Consider the following 23,319-nt stretch of genomic DNA (forward strand, 5'->3'; position numbering starts at 1 on the left):
ATTTGTATCTGAAGGGTTACTAAAATAACAATGTAGGAAGAAGGAAATAAATATGCTAAGGACAAAAATATAACATTTCATTTCAAATAGTAAAATAACAAATTAATCTCACTAACATCAAGTACAGAAAAGGATATCACTTGTTATCATTATAATTATAATCAACATTTTAGAGATTTTAGTGAATGCAGTAAGTTCAGGAAGTGGCATAATTAGTATAAGCAATGGAGAGGAAGCGACTCAAGTAGTTTGCCTTGATAAAATGATCACATATCAGGAAAATCCAAACCTTCTGGAAAAAGCTACAAATAATAAAAAAAGGAATTCAAATATATATAATCAAGTTGCTTTTCTCAATACTAGCAATAACTACCTAGACATTTTAAAATATGCTAAGAAAAACTATGAAGTCCATTAATAACGCAAAAAATACAAAATCTTTACAAAGAAATCTATCTTTATGGAAAGATGCAAAAATATGAATAAAATTCGGTCTCTATATTTGGATTAGAACATTTAATATCATTAAAATTTTAATTCTTCAAAATTAATATTTAGAAGCCTAATTTTATAATCAGGAAAATAATCTTAAAGTTTTTATGGACCAAAAAATTTACCAAAATAATAAAATTATGGTAATAAGAATAATTAGTGTGGCAAAACTTACTAGTTATTAAAGTGAATTAGAAAGACAGTGTAATAAAAACATTATGCTACTAGGATTAGAATAGACAAAACAATGATACCAAAGAGAAAATCTAAAATTATACACTGGTATACAGGAAATATATAGTTTTTAAAATGTAAAATTTAATATATGAAGCACTGTTATTTCAGTGTGAAAGGGCTATTTATTTAATAAATTATGCAGGTCCATTATCTTAAAGAAAATGTTGGATCTCTTACTGTATAGATTTAATTTAAAAAATTATAATTGGATTAAATGAATAAAGATAAAAAAAATATTCTCCCGGTTTCAGAGAAAAATTTTGGTCAAAGAAGAAATCTATAAGCTATAAAGAACCATATTTGATTATGTACATAAAAAATGACAAAATTCAACATAATTTAATGTCAAAAAAAAACAAAAAACCACCTGGGAGGAAATGTGTGTGTCAATGATTCTAAGACCAAGAAGAAATGTGAGGATGAAAACAGCCAAGTTACTCATATTTGTTACCTGGGAGAAGGAATGGAAGGCAATGAGGTAGGGTGTGAAGGAAGACCTAAGGAGAAAAAAAGAAATTCTAGAAAAATTGGGAAATATGCATTTGTCTAATGTCTACTTATTACTACTACACATTAAAATGATGCCTGGGCACATTTCAAAGACAAATTTAAAAAGGCAAATGAAATGAAAACAAATATGTGATTTTAAGATTGGATGTCAGAAAACACTCTTTGTTACATCAATACAATATCTGTGAAAACATATTAAAATAAATCAATACAAAATCCAGAAACTATGAGACCCAGTGCAAGACTGTGGAGCAATAGAAACTCTCACTCATTCCCGATAGGAATTCAAATGTAAGGTCACTTTGGAAGACAGTTTGGCAGTTTCTTCCCAAACCAAACATACTCTCACCATACAATCCAGCCATCATACTTCTTGGTATTTACTCAAAGGAACTGAAAACTTATGTCTAGACAAAAACCTGCACATGGATGTTTATAGCAGCTTTATTCATAATTGTTGAAACTTAGAGGCAAGCAAAATGTCCTTCAGTAGGTGAATGGATTAATAAGTGGTGGTACATCCAGACCACCCTGGAATATTATTCAGCACTAAAAAGAAATGAGCTATCAAGCCATGAAAAGACATAAGACAACTTTTCTTTTTTTTCCTTTTTATGGCTACGCCTGTAGCATATGGAAGTTCCCAGGCTAGGGGTTGAGTCAGAGCTGCATCTGTGACCTTGTGCACAGCTGGATCCTTAACCAGGGATTGAACCTGCATCCTCACAGAGACAATGCTGGGTCCTTAACCCACCGAGCCACAATAGAAACTCTTACATGAGGAAACTTTATTGCATGCTACTAAGACAAAAAAGGCAATCTGAAAATGTTGCCCACTGTATGATTCCAATCATAGGACATTCTGGAAAAGGCAAAACTATGGAGACAGCAAAAAGATTATTGGTTGCCAAGGGTTAGTGGGGAGAGGGTGATGAAAAGGCAGAGCATAGAGGATGTTTAGGTTGATGGAAATACTGTGCATGATGCTATAATGGTTGTTACATGTCATTGTACCCTTGTCCACACCCATAGCATGTACAATGCCAAGGGTGAGCCCTAATGTAAAGTGTGAACTCTGGCTGATAATGATGTAGCCAAGTAGGGTCATCAGCTGTAGTGAATGTACTTGACGATGGTGTCCCCCAAGTGTGTGGACAGGAAGAATATGGAAAACTGCGGTACTTTCCTCTCAAATTTGCTATGAACCTAAAACTGTTCTAAAAGCAGTTTATTAAAATACATTTAAAAGCAAATAAGAAAACAGATTCAGGAGTCCAAAAATATTAAACTAAGAGAGTCTCAATAAATCACCTTGAGAGAGATTTGCATTTAGGTCTTAAAAGATCGAAGACAATAAAGCTTTCAAATGCTCTGAATTTCTAGTCAACATTCATCTTCTTAGTTGGCAAGTCGAATGCAAGGTCAGAGTGCTGAAGGAACGAAATCTGTTTCGTTTCCCTTAGAACGGAGCTAAAACCTTTGAAGCCTTCCTTTGAAACAGCACAGGCATGTGTTCAAACATGTTCATGGTATTCTTTGTCTCACCACTGTACTATTAATTTGACTTTTCCCATTGCAAGTGATTGACAGGTTGATTGTGTGTTTTAGCCGAAAGTGCTTCATTTTTCAATGATATGTTTTGTGAAGGCCAGAGGCTCACCACTCTGTACTAAAACCTGTGGAATAGACTTCTTCCATAACATCATGGAGAGTGTGTCCTAGGTATTTACCTCTGCCCTTGACCATGGACTTTAGGTTGGCTTCCTTGCCAAGTGGCATGCGTTCATTCTCCTTTTCTGCTCTGTAAGAGCTTAAGACACCTGCATTTTACGTAGGCTTGACTGGAGTTGGCAGGAATCTTTTTTCTACTTCTGCAAAAGTGCCACACTTGACTGTCCTCAGCCAGAGCCATTCTTAAGTATTTATGTTAGGTACTAGAAAAACAAAAATTAATAAACCTTTGCCCATGCTTCAAGGATCTCACACTCCAGCAGAGAAGAGGAGGAGGAAAACAGAAAACCAGAAGTGAAAAGTCACAGGGGTCTTAAGGGGGTCTCCGGAAGTCTCAGGAGTGTTCAGAGAGTCTTCGAAACTATTGAGGAATGGCTTACATTATGAACGGAGTTTCATCGGTAAAAGACAAGGAGGTCATTCCAAGGAGAAGACAGTGGAGGTGATAACTGTCTACCTGGTACGTTTGGGAAAATTATAAAAATTTGGGAAAGGCATTGAAGTGCATCAGTTCAAATACTTAGGTGACATGCATTGGCACGGATTTACCCATGGTGTTCTAAATGGATCCATGACTTACTAACTGTTAAATATTTTAATATCAACTCTGAGTAGAAAGGGTAATGATTGGCCTAGTGGGTCATATTTTAAACAGGCATGGATAACAAATTAGGGTTTGAATATGAAAGAAAAAAGGCGTCAACTAAGATTATTATGCAGAAGAATTATAGAACTAAATTTGTTTTTTAGAAAAATAACTCTCAAGAAAATGAGGGGAGGATGGAGAGAGGGAGAAAGGATGAATTTTTAATCTGTGTCATCATCCAGTCCAATGTAGCAAGTGAGAAGAAAAAAAAGGAACTTTATTAGAAAGACTAACAGTTACACACAAACAGTATGTTCCTTATTAAATTTAGCACATTTTTTTATTTTAGATAAAATTAAATCACTCAGGATTGAATAAGGAGATATTTCTAATGCATTGTATGTTCTGATTTCTTTGGACATTATGTTTCAGGATGCTGAAATCAAAAATAGCTCCTTTGTTCTTGGTCTCCTCTCCACTGAAAAACACAGCTCTTAAACCTGTCCCAACACCTCTAGAACTTTATGATCCCATGACCCAGCTGGCACCTCAAAACCTCAAGGAGAATTGAATAGAAAGTGGAATTCATGTGAAATCATGACCACTGCTGAATAAATATTCAAAGCATAAGTCCCAATAAATTATGTAAGTAAGGAGAGCCAAATTCACAGATGGAAACAAAACAAAACAAACAAAAAACCAAAACAACTTCTAGATCAAGGGTTAACAAATGTGTTTTGCAAAGGCCAGATAGTAAATATTTTTGCTTTTATGTGTTATATAGTCTGTGTTACAATCACTCAACTGTACTATTGTAGCCTCAAAGCAGCCATAGACATTGTGTAAAGGAATGCGGCTATTTTTCAATAAAACTTTATTTACAAAAATAGGAGGCAAGCTAGATTTGACTCCTGGGCCGTAGTTCGCCAGCTACTGCTTTAGAATGATTTATCCCAGTGTCCTCCAACTAAAAGAAACATGTACATAAAACAGTCACTCTACCAAAGCATATTAGTCTTCCAGAAAACATATGAAAACAAATGAATTTCATCTGGTTTTACCACAGAACAACATTTTATGTTTGCCTTTGTTTCTTCACAGATGTTTGATCATTCTTATAAACAACTTGAAACTTTTCACTTTCCTGAAAGCTAAATTTTAGCAGAGTGTTTTCCTAATAAATTGTGCACAGAAAAACAGTAATGTAGATTGAATAGTAATGCCAGATTGAATAATCCACCTAACCTTTGAGTAGAGAATGTTGGATTGCTCTAGGTTTTATTTATCTTACTAAAAAAAAAAAAAAAAACCCTCTCAAAATAAACTTTGTTATTTTTTTCTTTTTCTTTTCTTTCCTTTTTTTTTTTTTGTCTTTTTTGAGCCGCAGCTATACATAAGGAAGTTTCCAGGCTAGGGGTCAAATCCGGGCTGCAGCTGCCGGCCTATGCAATGCGGGATCTGAGCCATGTGTGTGAGCTACGCCACGGCTCATGGCAATGCCAGATCCTTAACCCACTGAAAGAGGCCAGGGATTGAACCTGCATCCTCATGCATATTAGTTGGGTTTGTTACTACTAAGCCACAATGGGAACTCCAATATTTTTTCTTTATTAAAGATAGACTATTTTAGTAATAAAGAAAAAAATACTTTATGCCATAAGGATAAAATTTATACTGGAATTCAGGATTATCAAATATCTGGATAGTTTATCACAGTGGTTAAGAATACAGACTACCTTCTAGTGCCCTCTCTGCCACTTTCTGCCTGTGTGATCTTGAGCAAATCCATTGTCTCTCTGTGCCTCAGTTTCCTCAGCAATAAAATGAGGTTAATGACAATAGCTTTCAAATCAGATTGTTAGAAAAAGTCAATACATTAATACATGAAAACCGATCACTTAGGACAATGCTTGCTCCACAAAGAGCTCCAGAAAGAGCTATAATTATCAATTATTTTAAAATTTCATCTCAACATATTTTAGAGGTGCAATCAGCCTTAAAGCTACCAGACCCCTTAAGATGTAGATGCCTCTAAAGCTCCAGCTCACACACTGGAAGAGCTTTTGAAGACATCAGTTGGTTTCATCTCTCACACAGGAATCCTTCCTTGACCAATAATATCAAGACCTTCTGTTTTCCTTCTGGGTATTTCTGGTTGTCAGATCCATAGCACCTGCAAAGCAACTGGTTTCATTTAAATTTCAGATGGTGACACTGATGAGACAAATGATGTCTCTGGGCTTCCAAGTCATCCTCTATAAGGTGAAGTTAATATTATCCTATCTGCTTCAGAAGGGACTTGTGAAAGAGAGAATTTATCTCACTCTTCACATTTTATTTATTTATTTATTTTTGTCTTTTTGCCTTTTCTAGGGCCGCTCCCTTGGCATATGGAGGTTCCCAGGTTAGGGGTCTAATCAGAGCTGTAGCCGCCGGCCTGCACCAGAGCCACAGCAACGCGGGACCCAAGCCACATCTGTGACCCACACCACAGCTCACGGCAATGCCGGATCCTTAACCCGCTGAGCAAGGCCAGGGATCGAACCCGCAACCTCATGGTTCCTAGTCGGATTCGTTAACCACTGAGCCACGACAGGAACTCCATCACTCTTCACATTTTAAAAAGGAGTATTTCAGAGGGTTGCCCAACTCTCCAGGAGAGAGAGAAAAAAAAAGCATGGAAGGAAAACACACAGCTTTTCTACTCCACCACCCTCTTTCTGCTCAGGGGAATGAGTGACTTATCAGTCAGGTAAGACTGCAGAAAGAGTTGAGCAGGTGTGACTCAGCTTCTTCTTTGAAGCAATCTGTCACTCTGAAACTAAGCATTTTCCTATTGTCAATCTTAAGGTCATCTTTGAAAGCAGGAAATTTCTGCATTGTCCAGCCTTACCTGTGACTCTGAGGCTTCAAGCCAGCGTGAAGAGGTCTATTTGGTCACAGACCAAAGATTTGGTCTCCAATTAGCTGAGATACACTAATCTCAATGACTCGCTTTCATTGGCTTTTAATTTGAAATCAAGGCTGTTGTTTAAACAACCTTTAAAACCCTAATGGAAGGAATTCATTACAATAGTTGATGTGACAGTACATGTACAAATGTTGAATTTGCTGTTAAGAGCACTTCTTCATGACAGTATAGCCAAATCTTCTTCCTCTCCCCATTGTTTATAATGGATAGCATAATATAAAATAAGGATAATATGTGAAACCACTTACTAACATTAGTTTTCTTGGTTCTCTAATCTCTAGTGACAACTTCTTAGAGCACTAGCAACTGGCTCCCCCCACAACAACACATGTGCGCACGCATGTACACACACACACACACACATACTCCCTTCTTGCCTTCAAATTTACAAAGGAAAGAGGGGGGTTACTAAGCGAGGTTCCTGTTTTCAAACTTGTAAACATACCTACCTTTGCCCCGACATAATTTCTTATTTCTCTTCCAGTTCTGGAGTTGACCTTCTCAGCATGTCCCCTATATCTTCACTTCAAATGTCACTCGTTCCCACATTTTTAAGGATTTTATACTCTAATTGCCCCTCTCCCATTTGTTAAATCCTCCTAGTCTACTTGGATTCTGCATTAAACCACCAATTAAACAAACAAGAAACCCCTCTGTGACTCGCCCAAGAGTCATTAAAAAAATGTGAAGAAAATAGCTAAAAAAAAAAAAGTTTGGCATTTTTATAAAATGCCATAAGTAAAATTAAACAAGAAGAAAAATATTTGCTACACATGTCAGTGAGCCACTTTCCTGAATTTATAAAGCACTTTTATATAAACCAATAAGGAAAAATAAAGAGAAAAAATGGACTACGTGCATGATTAGGTAGCTAGCAGAAAATATAAATATATATCACTTACTGATTGAAAAATAAAAGACGTACAATCTCACTCATAATTAAAGAACTACAAATTAAAATATTATGATGCAACACCAAAAATTTAATAGTACCATGTGTTGATATGGATGTGGAAGTATGTGCTTTTCATTGTATAGCTTTGTTCAATGTTTAAATTATTTGTCATGATCATAAACTATATTTTTGGAAAAAATAAAATATTATGTTAAAATAACCCCTCTCTTGATCTCATTTTCTCTCAGTATACAGTCTCATCATTATTAGTTTAACTTCCCAAAGCAGTGGCATATATGCCCTGAGTTCATTTTCTCACCAATTCACTTCTTAGCCACTTCATTCTGACTGTTTTCATTCTCCATTCAGCAAAATCATCAATTACTTTCACTTCAGTAAATCTAAAAGGCCCTCTTAAAATCACCTGCACTTGATTTCCTAGAGTCATTTGACACCGGTGGTCTCTTCTTTAAACATACTCTTCCACTGGTCATGACACTCCCTGAGTTTTCCTCCACCATCTCTGCATTTGCTTTTTCTCTGTCTTTTCCTTTAAAGAGTTCACCTTTTTTTTTTTTTCCAATTATTAGATTTTGAGGTCCCTCAAAGCTTCATTCCTAGACTTTCTCTTTTAATTCTGTACACCCATATCGTCCATTCATAAAGCTAAACTGTTTGGATGATTGGCTCATTTTTATTTACAGCCTATATATCTTTTTTGAGCTCTAGACTTACATATTTTTCTGCTTTCTTGGCTATTTTTATGCTTGAAATGCACATTAGGTCAACTTCCCCAAAACTGAACTCATGATCTGCTCTCTACCTCAGAACTGATTCTTTTCCAATTGTCTTCATTTTGGTAAAGGTACCATCATCATCTATCTTGTTACACAATATATGAATCTAGGCGTCACCCTTGACATCTTTCCTATACTCCTTAATTTCCAACACATCACCAGCTCTTACAGATTTTTTCAACTTATCGAGGTGACATAATATACAAAAAGTTGTACATATTTAATGTATACATTTTGATGAATTTGGACATACACATATACCCCTGATATCATTGCTGCAAATAATGTAATAAGCATATTGTAATTAGTATGTCTTGGTCTGTTACCTTTTCATCAGCCTCACTGCCTTAGTTTATGACAGTATAATTTTTGTTAGAGTACTGGTTCCCCTATATCCATCTTACCTCTTCTAATCCATGAGCCATATCCCTAGGGGTTATCTTTTAGAAAATCACACCTATTATATCCTCATACTTACAAAGAAAGTCTTCTCCAATGATGGAATAAATACCGAAATACTACAAGGCTGAAAATACTGTCTCTTAGCTTCCTCTCCAAATTTCTTCACACAGGCTTTCCTTATTCTCTAAGCTCAACGCATATGGTTCAGAGTTTCTCATATGGTCTGAGGCTGATGCATCTAAACAATGGGCTGTTTATAGACTGAACGTTATGCAATTAATCTGGTCTTCCCAACTCAAAAGAAGATAAGCAATTAAATAATTCCAGGCAAAGTGGGACACACTTTGGCTGGCTTTATTTGAATTACAAATTCATCATAAAAAATTCCAACAATTTTTAAGGCATTATACTAAATTTATTTAATTTTCAAAGGATAACCTAAAACAACAAAAACAAAAGTAAAACAAAATAAAATTGAACTTATCATAAATGCACAAATGTTTATGTTGCTAAAAGACTTCTCTCTTTATGATACTTCGAATGGCCACTAGGATAAGAAACTAGTGGGATCTTGTCCAGTCATTCAACTTCTTTGAAGTTCAATATTCCCCCATATAAAATGGAGATATTATTACAAAATTTAAAGGCATTTAAAACTTGACACATATGATATTGCTTAGAACATTAAATCCCCCCCCTTTCTTCTCCTCCTTCCTTCTTCCTTTCCTCTCATCTCCTCTCATCATCTCCTCCTCTGCACCCTCCCATGCTGACCTCTCTCCTTTTCTCCTAACACATAACAGGAACTCAATGAAAATAACTTTTTTTAACCTAATAAAAGATGAGCAAAAGATATATTGTGATGGATCACTAAAAAGAAGTATATAATTGCACTTCAGCATAAGAAAATAAAGCTTAACCTTATGCATAACAAAATAAATACAGATTGAATTACACTGATATACCATTTGTCAAATATCACATTGGAAAGCTTGACACACATCTTCTCAGAAAAGATGTGCAGAAAGAGCTACATTCCATGTATTACCGAAGGGAAAACAACACTGCTTCAATGCTTATGGTGGGGAATTTGACAATATCTAACAAAACCACCTATGCATTTATCTTTTGATCTAGCTGATCCCACTTCCAAGAATCTACCATGAAGATTTATCTCTATAAAAGAGATACCTATAAAAGAGCACCTGCCTGTGGTTATATAGTACAACATAATTTATAGTAGTAAAAGACTGGAAACAACCAAAATGTCTATGGTGATAGGAACTCCCTGAACAAATTGTGATATATTTTGTGGTAAAGTATTAGCCAAGCCCTTCTGCATGAGTATTTAACTTCTGTCCAACTGTCTGGCATTGTATTCCTGGCAACTTGGTAAAAGTAGAATCTCATCTCTACTCCAGCATTATTGCCTCTAATAAAAATGACCTCTGACTGGTACATTGTACCTAGAATTGGGGGGAGAGTGCAAATAAATTATAAATATCTTTATATTTATAAATATAAATACAAAGAAAGTAACTTCTTTTTTCATATTAAAATTAAATGACACTGAATGGCCCAGTGGAAGATAAATATACTTATTTACAAAGAGCATAAATTTGGAATAAATACTCTGGTGATATACAAGGATAACGACTAATGTTTACTTCTGTGTAACAGCTACTATCATAGTTTTACTAGAACAATAGTTTGTAATTCTATCCACAAATATATTTATTAGAGTAAGGTCTTACCCTTTCCACCTTGAAAACTATTGATGTAGCATGACCTCCTATTATGAAACACTGGTAAACAGCCCATACATCTCAACAACTCAATCAAAAAATGAGCAGAAGACCTAAATAGACATTTCTCCAAAGAAGACATACAGATGGCCAACAGGCACATGAAAAGGTGCTCAACATCACTAATCATTAGAAAAATGCAAGTCAAAACTTCCGTGAGGTACTATCTCACAGTGGTCATAATGGCTGTCATTAAAAAGTCTACAAATAACAAATGCTGGAGAGGTTTTAGAGAAAAAGGAACCTTCCTGCACTGTCAGTGGGAGTGTGAGTGGTGTAGGCACTATGAAAAACAATATAGAGGTTCCTCAAAAACTACAAATAGAAGTACCATATGATCTGGCAATTCCACTCCTGGGCATATATCTGGACAAAATTATAATTCAAAAAATATATGTACCCCTATGTTCACAGTAGCACTATTCACAATAGCCAAGACATGGAAACAACCTAAATGTTCACTGACAGATGAATGGATAAAGATGATATGGTACATATATACAATGGAATATTACTCAGCTATAAAAAAGAATGCAATAATGCCATTTGCAGCAACATGGATGGACCTAGAGATTATCATACTAAGTGAAATAAGTCAGAAAGAAAAAGACAAATACTATATAATATTACTTATACGTGTGATCTAAAGTATGACAAAAGTGAACTTATCTACAAAATAGAAACAGACTCACAGACATAGAGAACAGATATGTGGTTCCCTAGGGAGAAGAGGTGTGGAGGAGGAATAGAGTGAGAGTTTGGGGTTAGCAAATGCAAACTAGTATATATAGAATGGATAAACAGCAAGGTCCTACTTTGTAGCACAGGGAATATATTCAACATCCTGTGATAAGCCACAGTAGAAAAGAATATATATATATATATATATATATATATATATATATATATATATTTATATACACACACACACACACATATATATATGAATCACTTTGCTGTACAGCAGAAATTAACACAACATTGTAAATCAATGATACTTCAATTAAAAAAACATTTTAAAAGCTAAGACAAATAGCTTGAAATCAATAACCTCTGGGGGAAAAAAAGAAACATTGGTGATAATTCCCAAATAGTCTTGAAATCCTAAGTACATTTCCTCTTCCGTCCTGGGAACAACCCTAACAATGAAGGACAGAAATTCTTCACTCAAATAGCTAAATGGTTTTAGTTAATCATAGACAAGACAAAACTTGTTTAAATTGCTAATTTTCTAAAAAAAAATCAGTCCCTGTTTCCAAGTTAATATTTACGTTTACAGCTTGTAAATAATATATCTCAAATAATATTTTCTCAAGTCAAGAACTAAAACACTGTATCTGTTCCAGAAAAATAATCATCTGTAGCAATGTCCTTACTGTTCAGATTATTGATCTCATCCTGCTGTCAGGGCTAAAGTGTTTAGCAAGACTATTTCCGGGACCTGGACAGGACATTTTTATTGGCAATGAGACAGCAGAATATCCAGAGCTCAACTGAGAAGACCCAGTGGCCAGGTCTATATCACTCTTAACATTCTACAGATGTGCAGTACAGATGGTGAGATATGCTGATAGATGAGCTTGTCTTGGCAGCATTGTTATCTTAGTCCTGTTGAACATTTCAGTTGAATGACCTATTACACATGTCTGTCCCAAGGCAGCTGGATAGATTTTTAAGTAACTATAGCTGTTAAACGTGGAAACCTTTAGGAAGTTCTGAATGTTGGGTCTTTTCTCTTAACTTGGACTTCTAACTTCTGAGAACTACCCATTCAAGTTTGAACTGGGGATAGGGGAAGGAAGGAGCATAGAGACTGGGGGAGTATACTTGCAAACGAAATAATGTTAAAACACTAGAAGGAGTTAAAGGGTGAGTTGAATAGGAGTTTTTAGAAGGGAACATTAATATAAAAATGCTAACTTCAATTAGAATTATCTAGGATAGTTTTTTTTTTTTTTTTAAATGCACCAAGGATCTATGAAGAACCAGAGATTTGCTATCAGATTCTAATGTCTCCCATTTCTATGCTATAGGATACAGGCTAGTAGAAAAAAGCACAAGATTGTGAGTCATGGTCATCAGGCTCTTGTGTGACCTTGACCATGTCATTCAAACTTTTGGGGTATCAGTTTCCTCATTTGTAAAATCAGAGTGAACAGATGTTCTAAATACTCTTACAACCATTAAATTTTCTTTTCTGCTTTGTATGCTAGACCTTCACTTTTATGAACAGGAATATTTTAAACTTACGAAGAAGCAGTAGAACACAATGCTGAATGCTCAGTCTTTAGAGTTACATAGACATTTTAAATTTTGCCTTCATTGCATATATCTATATTTCCCTGTCCCTATCATTATTACTCAGTATTGATTGAGTCTTAGAGTCTGTCTATAAAATTGATATGATAAAAGTTGTTCTTAGATTTTTTTCACAGCACTTATTATCTTTTATCTAATTCATCATCTGTAAGGTCCACAAAGTAATGATTATTGTCTATTTTGTTCACTGATGTATTCCAAGCATCTTAACAGATACTAGCCACTCAATATTTGTCAGATGAATAATTAAATGAAACTGTGAATAAAAAAATATTGCCTGCCATGTCATCAAACAAAGAATGTTGCAGCCATCAACTTATCGCATTATAGCGTCCTCAACAGTGGACCCTGAGGGGACTCAGGATGGAACAGGATGCCTGCCATCTAGGAGTCAACTGCTGCAGCCACCCCTAATGGTGCACCAGAGGAGATTCAGGATGAGAAAGCGCAGGATTCCGACCCCAGACAGCTGAGGTGCATACCAAAGCCCTGATTTCAGTGAACCCAGACCCTTGCATCTTCCCATACATAGAAAAGAGCTAAATTCCTTAACTTCAGATATCTGATTTTCTTTAACAATAATCTTTTCATGTTTCATCTACCTGGTCTTTGTTGCAAAAACTCCTATATATTCTGGCTCCCTCCCTTACCTCTTGGGAGCAGTTTCTCAGAGTTATCCGAGATGCCATGTCCTGGGCTTAAGTCCTCAGTTTTGTTCAACAAATAAAACATAATTCTCAACTTTTATGTTTTTGCCTTTTTTTTTTCCCAGTTGACAAAACAATGCATGTAAAGCAATTAGGGCAGTAACTGGCACACAGCATTTGATAAACAATCCTATAAACTGTCCTGATAAATGCTTTTATTAATATTTACAGTGGTGTTTACCTATGATGAAGTAGGAATGGAAGAAGTAGGGATTTCAAAGAGAAGATAAAAGGGGACAAAGGACCATACTGTTGTTTCTAAATATTTGAAAGAGTGTCCTGTCACTTTCAAAGAAAAGATCATCCAGGATGTGGAAACTATAGAGAGATATTTTTAAAATTCAGAGAGAGGAAGATTTTGCTAACAAAGTTGCTCAAAGATGAAATGAACTGGTGCTCAAGAAAATGTTGAATTACTATTAGCCAATCAATGAAGAGATTAAGAAATCCAATTAAAGGTGATAAATCTACACTTTCATGAATACAATGATTTGGAAACAACTTCTTATAAATAGCATATACAGAATAAATTTTAAAATACACAAAACACTGAATTTTGGCCTTGGGATACCGCTGGGAATAAAAACAGATGAAAATGGCAAATACAATAAATACCAATCTATTTTTCTTAGGTATGTATGATTAAAAACCATTTGTTGATACAAGATATGGCTGAAAAACAAGTGCTGCTGATTGTCTTATTAATCTGGCAAAGCAGCAGATAGGAGCTAGAGCAACAGAATCCCTTATCCCCTTAAAGAAACACAGGACTGTTTAAAGCCAGCTTTTTTCTTTCTTTTTCTTTTCACCCCACTGGTAACCCTGTACTTTGGAATTTAAGAACACTGACAGTGGGCATGTTCCTGGGTTGTATGAAACTAACTAATGCATCATTCTTGCCAACTAGGGGTGATTTTAGACAAAATGTATGACATCGACGAGAAAGGAATCTCACTCAATATCATTTTTATGAAGGACAGTTGGCCTCATATAAAACAGTCCCATCAATCTACTGCCATCATCTCAGACAGAAAAGAATTAGGTACATAAAGTGCCTGTCATAAAATGTAGCCATGCAGGAGCTAAGTCTGAGCACAGAAGGTCAGCTAAGCATTCAGAAAATAAAAGAAGCATGTTTTCTTTAATGAACCATCCAAAGGGAATAACAAGTGAGTTGGCGTCCTATTTTGAACAATACTACTAAGAAAGATATGATGGTATCTGAAGGTTTCTCTATTCTTTCAATTGGCTACCCATTGAGAAAAGATAGGAGATAACAAGGTAACCTTTTAAAGGTATGAAATGGTGAACTACATTCACATGTCCAAACTATTGTGTTGACTCACTGATTATGATGATTAACTTTCTGTGGCATCTTGACTGGGCCATAGGGTGCCTAAACATATGGCCAAACATTCTATCTATGAGAATGTTTCTGGATGAGATTAATGTTTTTATGGGTAGCCTACGTAATGAAGATTAGTCTCCCTCCTGTGGGTGGGCCTTGTCCAATCACTTGAAGACCTGAAAAAAAAAGGCTGAGTAAGAGGGAACTCCTCCTTCATGATTGTTTGGGTCTTTTCTGGATCTTGAAATGCAACATTGTCTTTTCTTGGGTCTCAAACCTGCCAGCTTTCAGACCAGAGCTATAACACTGGCTTTCCTGGTATCTCTTTCTATAGATACACACCACTGTTTCTGTTTCTATGCAGAACCCTAACTCATATACTGATGCAACAGGATCGGGAGGAAATGAGCTGAGTTGTGTCAATCAAGTGGATTGTCCAGGTCATTAAAGTCAGCCTCTGTCGAAGTTAATCTTTTAGAAACTTGTCTGGTAACAATGTGAGTGATCAGGCAATGTAATAACACTTTTGCACTATAAAATAATGAGTCAAATTGCCAATGCTTTTTCTCAAAGAAATTCCTCACTTTCAAGCAACAAATTCTATGATTCTACCCTATAAAACAAGCTTAGGTAGCCACTCTCAAAATCAGTTTCAGAAGAAACAGCCTAAAGTTTGACATGTGTTTATTTCTCAAGAGGATTATGCAACTATTTAAGAACCGTTCTCATTTCCTTACAATTATTTTATGAGGACTTAAGGACTTATCATTTTCGAATGTTGACTCCTGTCATCAACACTAATCAGTACATGGCTTACTTATTTTCCAGGATTATTTCCAGACTTTGATGTTTTATGATTTTTAAATTGTCTACTTATTCTCCATGACTATTTCCAGACCCTGGTGTTTTATGATTTTTCAACTCTTCTTCCACTACACAGATTAAGCTTCCAAAGCATGTCCTTAGGCACCAACAGATACCCTTGGATGCCACCAAATTCCTAACGTTACCTCCATGTGAATTTTCTCATTGTCACTTACCTGCCCAGAAGCAGGAATTCTCCCGCCAGACCCAGGCGCCTCATGGCCATCAGCAGACCCCTCACCGTCATGCCCTCACAGAAGCAGGCCACCACCCGGGCCTTGGGCAGGTGACTCCTGAGCTTCTTCAGCAGTTTATCGAAGCTTTGCTCTCCTGCGTTGCTGTAGATTTTGTAAGAGTGAGCGATGCAAATCCCTTCCTTCGCTGACATGTCTTTGAAAGCTTCCATCCCACTTTCTCCATAGTTGCCTGTATGAAAAACAGATAAGCAGAGGGGAGAGTGTTGGATTCACTGGGTAGAGCTAGAAGGCAGAAGTGCTGGGAGCATGAAGGTCACTTGTCAGTGTTGGACTTGGAACCTGAAGACCTGAGGGAGTTTTAGCTCTTTCACTGACTTGCTTATTTGGGCCATTTACAATGGAACTACATTATACATACATGCATTGAACTTAAAAACATTTTTTCACTAAGGGAGAATAATACACAAAGTACGAGCATCCAACTGCCACTTTGACTGAAAAAAAGCTCATATTCTAGTGTAAGATGATGCAAAACATTTATCTGCTGTTTTTTCATTCTATCTAATTTCCTTTTGTTTCTCATTATACAATCTTCTCATCCCATAGGTTTACATTTTTGTATTTAAAAACATAGTACATATATGCAGTACAAATGCTTATGCAGGGTAGATGTTGTACACATATCTTAGAAAGCATATTTATAGAATATCATGCATATGGTTTACAGTTCCAGATCCTTGATTGAGATTTTAGTCTTGTCATAGATAAATGTGTAATCTTATTTGAAACATTTAAAGTTTTATTATATCCATCATAAGTTAGTGGTATGGGAGAATGATTCCGAAGTCTTTTGCACAATTTTGGGGTTAAGAGCCAATGCTGATCTTTTAAAATTATGCAACGTGTGGATCTATACTGACATTACTGATAGGCCAAGAAGTGTATCAAGATCTTTATATACATGACCTCGTTTAACTCTCAAAATAATATGCTGTATATTATGATCTCCCTCTACAGATAGGAAAAAAGATGAGGTAGTAAGGTTTAAAGCTCCCTAGAGTTAACACAGCCAGTAGGTGGAAAGCTGCATTCCATTCACAGATCTGACAAAGAGCAGATTCTGTGCCCTCCATTTGGCTATGGTTGACTTTGAGGAGACTTGGAAGTCCAATTATATTTGCATTTCTCTTTCCCATTTAAAGGTCATGATACCTCAATTTTAGATATTTTTGGAGCCTTTTAAGGCCCTGTATATCATGACAAGTTTATTTTCTGAGTTTGCAAAAGACTAGGTGCATGAAGGGGATTGATTTGAAGAATGCAAGAGATGACTACACGACAACCAAGTTGTGGGGCATATAATGATGTAACGGGCCTAGCAATCAACTAGATCTAGGAATTGGAATTTCATCAGGAAGAGGTGACCACAAATACATAAGGGAGTACAAGTTGTTCAGTTGCACACAATTCACTATATGATCACGGCAGAGATAACTTGTAAATAACTATATCTGTGTAACATTGTGGTTTTTGAAAAGTCAGTACATATATATGAGCTAATGCTCCTTACATCAACTCTACGACAAAGGTGCTATTATCTTCCCTTTGCAACTGATAAAAATGAAGTGTGTGTTTATGAAGTTGATGGCAGGGTCTTTGAACATCTTCTTCTCCCTGCTGGCCCTGTGTGTGCTCCATCATAGCACAGGTGCTCTGCTGCAAATGAGATCCTCAGACTTTGAGGGTGGGTTTTTGTGTAGTTTTATCTTCCTGAACAAACTGTAAAGGGCAAAGCAGAGCAGGCCAGCTTGAGTTCAAGCCAAAAACAGTGGTAGGCCAGCTGCATTTTTCCCTCCTCTCTGGAATTAAAGCAATGAGAAGCCTCTATGACGATGGCAGGTACGCAATGTAGCAATTTTGCAATTAGCAGAGTTTAAAGGGCTCTCCCTGAAAAATGTGCCAAGGGTCCTAAATTACTAGTCTCACGCTAATCTGAGTAATCTATTATTCTCTGATTATTTTTAGCCAACTCTATTTTCAACTGACTGTCTTGCACTTAATGCTTTGATTAATGCTGGAGCATCTGCATAAATAATTTGATACTAGGTGCGTAAGGATTGTGATGGCAATAATGGACTTTCTCAAGACATTCATAGTTGAACAAGAAAAAATATATGACAAATTTATACTCTTTAGCACTTCTTGTTGCTTTAATTCAACCTTGTTTTGACATTTTTTGTTTATACTCTAAATTATATAGAAACAGCTTGTATTAGAGAGATCTGAGTTCTTATTCAGCTTAGATTGTCTCTAAATCTCAGCTTTATCACCTGAAAATCAGAGATAACCCTGCCTAAAATACGGGTATTTTTGTACATTATGTTGAACATATGTAAAATATATGACAGGTAGCTTGAATTGAATTATGTGCCCTACTGGGATTAAAAAAAAATATTCTAGACATAGTTAAGCCACTCTCTCAGAGCATCTAATACAAATAATGGAGGAAATAGCATTAATACTGAACATCAGAATGAAAAATAAGCTTAAACTGGTGAGAGAAATATGATTTTCTCAGAGGAAAGCCCAAGCAGTATTCTCTAAAATTAAAACAGGAAACAGTTGTAATATACATGTAACATAGTAATTCTGATTCAATAAAAGAAACCCATTGTAAGCTGGGAATTAAAAATGGGAATATGTATTCCAATAAAATGGGAAGCTTGAAGTATTTAGATTTTCAGTAGTCGATACAATGATTACATTTTAGAATTGCACATTTAAAAATAAAGGAGAAACTATAAATTTCATAGGCTTCTTGAAGAAAATGAAATCGATTTCAGGCAATATGTAGAAAGCTAAGAAAGCTAAGAGAAAAAAACCTAAGGAAGCAAAGATCTACTTTTCCAACAAAGAAACAAGGATGGGAGTTCCCGCCATGGCACAGTGGAAACAAATCTGACTAGTATCCATGAGGAGGCAGGTTCGATCCCTGGCCTCACTCAGTGGGTTAAGGATCTGCCATTGCTGGGAGCTGTGGTGTAGGTCACAGATGCAGCTCAGACCCAGCGTTGCTGTGGCTCTGGCGTAGGCCAGCGGCTACAGCTCCGATTGGACCCCTAGCCTGGAAACCTCCGTATGCTTCAGGTGCAGCCCTAAAAGGACAAAAAGACAAAAAGACCAAAAAAAAAAAAAAAGAAAAGAAAAGAAAAGAAAGAAACACGGGTGATTGAAAAAGGAAGAAATGGTATAAAATATGAAATGAGTCTTTGGCTTCATTTTAAGCAACTGGTAAAAGTAAGAATGAATTGTGAGTCATTCTTTAAGTAGCAGAGGATCTTTGGCCTTGGAATTATGAGAATAAAATGTGATCATAGCCCTACTTGACTCTTAGCTCTCATTATTCAATGTCATAATGATGCAAATGTCAGTTACTGAGTTTCAACTATGTGAATCCACATATAAAGTGAAAAACTCATTATGCAATAGAAAAATTATGTTATCAACCTTTACAATGAAAATTAAAGAAAAGCATTCCAGGTTGAGATATGGAAGCAGGCAGAGCTGATGGGAAGGAGAAGGGTATTAAAATGCTCTACTCACAATCTGAAAGTCAAGATATACAGAAAACAAAAGAGATTATTAACAGAACTATCTGAAGCAAAAATGAGATTGATCTAATAATACAATGATGTTGAGGAGAAATAAGAAGATATGTGATTTAAGAAATGTCTATTCTATTTTCCATAAATTAAAAACTGGGTATTAATGACTACCATGAGGAAACCATGGGAGAGGAGGGAGAAATTTGGAGGATGGAAATAACATAGGCACACTACTGTACAAAACACATAATTAACAAGAACCTCCTGTATAGCACAGGGAAATCTACTCAATAGTTTGTAATAACCTGTATGGGAAAAAGAATACATATATCTGAATCACTTTGCTGTACACCTGAAATTAATACAACATTGTAGGTCAACTGTATGCCAATAACAATTTTTTTTATTTTTTTAAAAGAAGGCATTAAAAAAAAGTAAGTATAGGCATTCCCATTGCGGTGCAGCGGAAACAAATCCAACTAGTATCCATGAGGGTTCAATCCCTGGCTTCACTCTGTGGGTCAGGGATCTGGCAAAACTGTGAGCTGTGGCGTAGGTCACAGAAGTGGCTCAGATCCTGCACTGCTGTGGCTGTGGCTTAGGTTGGCAGGTGTAGCTCCAATTAGACCTCTAGCCTGGAAATCTCCATATGCCATGGGTGCAGCCCTAAAAAGCAAAACAATTTAAAACATTAAAAAGCAAGTATATATACATACTACTTGGAAATATGAAGGTGAAAATAAGAAAAAAAAACCTAAAATGTTTTTTACTTTAACCATTCTGCACTATATGATTTTGAAAACGATGAAAGTGCAAAAGCTTAATGAAACAAATTAAATAACTTACTTAAAAGTTATTGAAATTGGAAGGAAGATGCGTAAATTTTTAAATGGAATGCCAAGTGAAGATCACTGAATAAAGAAATTCAGCGTGCTGATACGGGGGATAAAATTTTCCTATAATTTCCTTGAATCAAATGCAAAAGATAGATATTAATTTATAGCTTTTAGATACCCTCATATATTTCTGCTGAGATATACTCCATGCAATTGTTCCAATACAATCTCTATAATGAAAAGAACTTGAGAATTTGAGAGTAGCTAATTTTATAAACAGCATTATTGTAGAATAAAATTAATCAGGATCAAATTCTATTTCAAACATTGTTTAGATATTGCTTTGTTTTGGTAAATGTTTCTATCACATCAGCTGGATTTGGCTACAATTGTTTTTCAAAGTTGCTTAATTTGTACACTTTTTTTTTTCTCATTTCATCTGCAGGATGAAAGCCTAATGCACAAAAATGTAAAATAGGATCAGGGTTATTTCTTTATTTCATGAGAGACAGCAATCTTGAAGCCATGGCAGAATGCTTAATTCACATTTATTCCAAGAGCAGATGCTCTACTTAAAATAATGTGAGTCATTTCCAGTATGCCAGAAGACTTTAGAACTGATATGGTTTCCACAGGATGTCACACATCTGAATTAAAATAGCAAAGTCCAGTTAATGCTCCTTCCTCCCGGTGAATGACCTTCTACTTGCTGCTCCTTTACTATCAAGCTCAAGGAACTCCCCTGAAATTCTTCCCTAACCTATGCATCGCTTTGCTTGTCTCTGAGATTGTCTATGTCTTCAGGACATGAACATTATTCACTTTTGTATTCTTATTTCCTCAAAGGCGCCTGGAAGATAACTGACACAAGTTGAATAAAGAATAAAGGAATAAATGAGCAGAAAAAGTTAATTAACACCTACCGGGAATTAGCCAGATGAAAATAACTGTCCAATTGATTATCATTTACCCACCATCAAAATTGTAACGTGTGTCTAGAATATATCACTCTATTGAGTGGTTATATAATATTATTCTACTTAAAACCTGAAGAACAGAATTGTGCAATACTCAAAGCATCTAGATTTTTTTCCCCTGGCTTCAATGTTCCCCTGGATAATAACGGATTCTAATATTTCAACCTCAACTGCTATTTAAAGCTAGTTGCTTTCACTGTTACTAGTGGACCTATATTGTGTCAGCTGGGGCCCAGAAGCATCTGCCTCTATTTGCCTACAAAGTACACAATGTGAACAAGACTTGCTAAATAACTTTAAAGCTTTCTTCTAACCTAAGAGAGATTACTTATTTGAACTTTATGTTTAAAGAACATATGGAACAACAATAACCACAGACAACTACTATTGCAGGTGGCACCAATTCACTATCAGGAAATACTGTGCTGCTAGGGCTTCAACATACTTTTTGGATAAAGATAATAAGTCATGACAACATAGGTAGGCTATATCAAGTAAGTGAGATATTTTTCTGGCAAAATGTCCATTGGCGATATGGTTGAAATTCATAAATCTGCATATGTTGGGAAAACAGATCCTAAGCATAAAATTGAAATTAACAGAATCATATTAAAAAGGTACTAATAATTTTCTTTTCTCCGACATTTGTTTCCCTTTTTCCACTGTATTCTTACTTCTCCCCCCAGAATCAGAACCTCATTATTCCTCACAAAAGAAACTTGGTAACATAACCTCTTATCATCTCCTATTTTTCATTGTTCCAAACCTTATCAATGGTTATTTTGAGTTTTCTTTCTTTTCTTTCTTTTTTTGGTGGGGGGGGGGCAGCAAACACAGCATGTGGAAGTTCCTGGGCCAGGGATCAAACCTGTGCCACAGCAGTAATAACACTGGATCCTTAGCCTGCTGAACCACCAGGAAACTCTCGAGAAGTCTTACCTCTTATTACGTTCTTTCATATGGACCCCAGGTGTGCCACATGTTCCCACTTATTTGCATTTATTCATGATATTCTTCCCCCTTGGAATACCCGTTTCCCATTTCTCTGTGTTGAAATCTTACCCCTTCTTTCTGGTCCAGTTCAGTTACCCAGACTGTAACTCATTTAGGATGGAGACCACATCTTCTCCAGAGTGCCAGCCAGCGAAGGCTGGTGGAATGAAACTGACATACGCCACCATGCTTTCCAAGGATCTCCTCACAGGGATAGCATAACCTCATTCTCCATTTGATAAATGCCAATTCATTAATTACATACAAGTATCATACTAGGTATATGGTAGACTCCAGATAGTTATCCACTTCAGCCTATTGATCTCTTATAATACGGAATAGCATGATTTTTGTTATCTGTTATTGCTAGAAAGGTTTATAGTTGTGGCTCTTCACCTTTAGGACAAGGATGAACATACTAATGATTATTCTGATATTGAGAACTTGATTAAAATTATAACCCATGATTTTAACTTTTTTTTTTCCTTAGAGAAATATAATCTACTTCATAGAATGTTTTTCATTAGGGGATTTCTAAGGAGATTTTCCAGAGTCAGATGATGAATTATGGTGCTAAGTATTATACTGTATTAGATTTAGTTTAAAATATAAATTCTCTATTCTATATTATACACACATATTTATATTACTTGCTATATGTATAATATATTTTGGGTGTATTTATATATTCTATTTTCCAAATCTGTAAGCCTGGAAGGTACCAAATGCACTTATCACATAACAGGTACTTGGATTTCTTGAACAGAAAAGATGGTACAGAGAGATAGGAGTAAAAATTTGGAGGAGTAAATTTATTTGTTCAAATATAATCATCAAATGGATGCCAAAAAACCAGTAAAAACTACTCTTCAGAAAGTATTCACTTTAGGTAATGATTCACTTTTTAAAAAGCATTGAGCATGGCTTTCCACATTAGAACTTTTTCTCTTTGTATTTGACCCACATTATCTTTTGTCAAAAACGAGATGAAAATTTTCAATATAAACAATGATTTATAAATACATTCCAAACGGCTTTTACTCCTAA

The 23,319-nt window shown here is 35.7% G+C and overlaps 1 protein-coding gene across 1 annotated transcript in view; it reads right to left on the bottom strand.

The window, feature by feature from the left end:
* The window catches only part of GRM5 (glutamate metabotropic receptor 5), a 519,570-nt gene that overhangs the window by 299,312 nt on the left and 196,939 nt on the right, over nt 1-23,319 (bottom strand). Inside the window, exon 3 of the mRNA XM_047753813.1 lies at nt 15,841-16,090. Within this exon, the coding sequence (XP_047609769.1) occupies nt 15,841-16,090 (250 nt within the window). The remainder of the gene's footprint in view (nt 1-15,840; nt 16,091-23,319) is intronic.

Source organism: Phacochoerus africanus, chromosome 11, assembly GCF_016906955.1.
Source record: "Phacochoerus africanus isolate WHEZ1 chromosome 11, ROS_Pafr_v1, whole genome shotgun sequence".
NCBI classification, from domain to species: domain Eukaryota; kingdom Metazoa; phylum Chordata; class Mammalia; order Artiodactyla; family Suidae; genus Phacochoerus; species Phacochoerus africanus.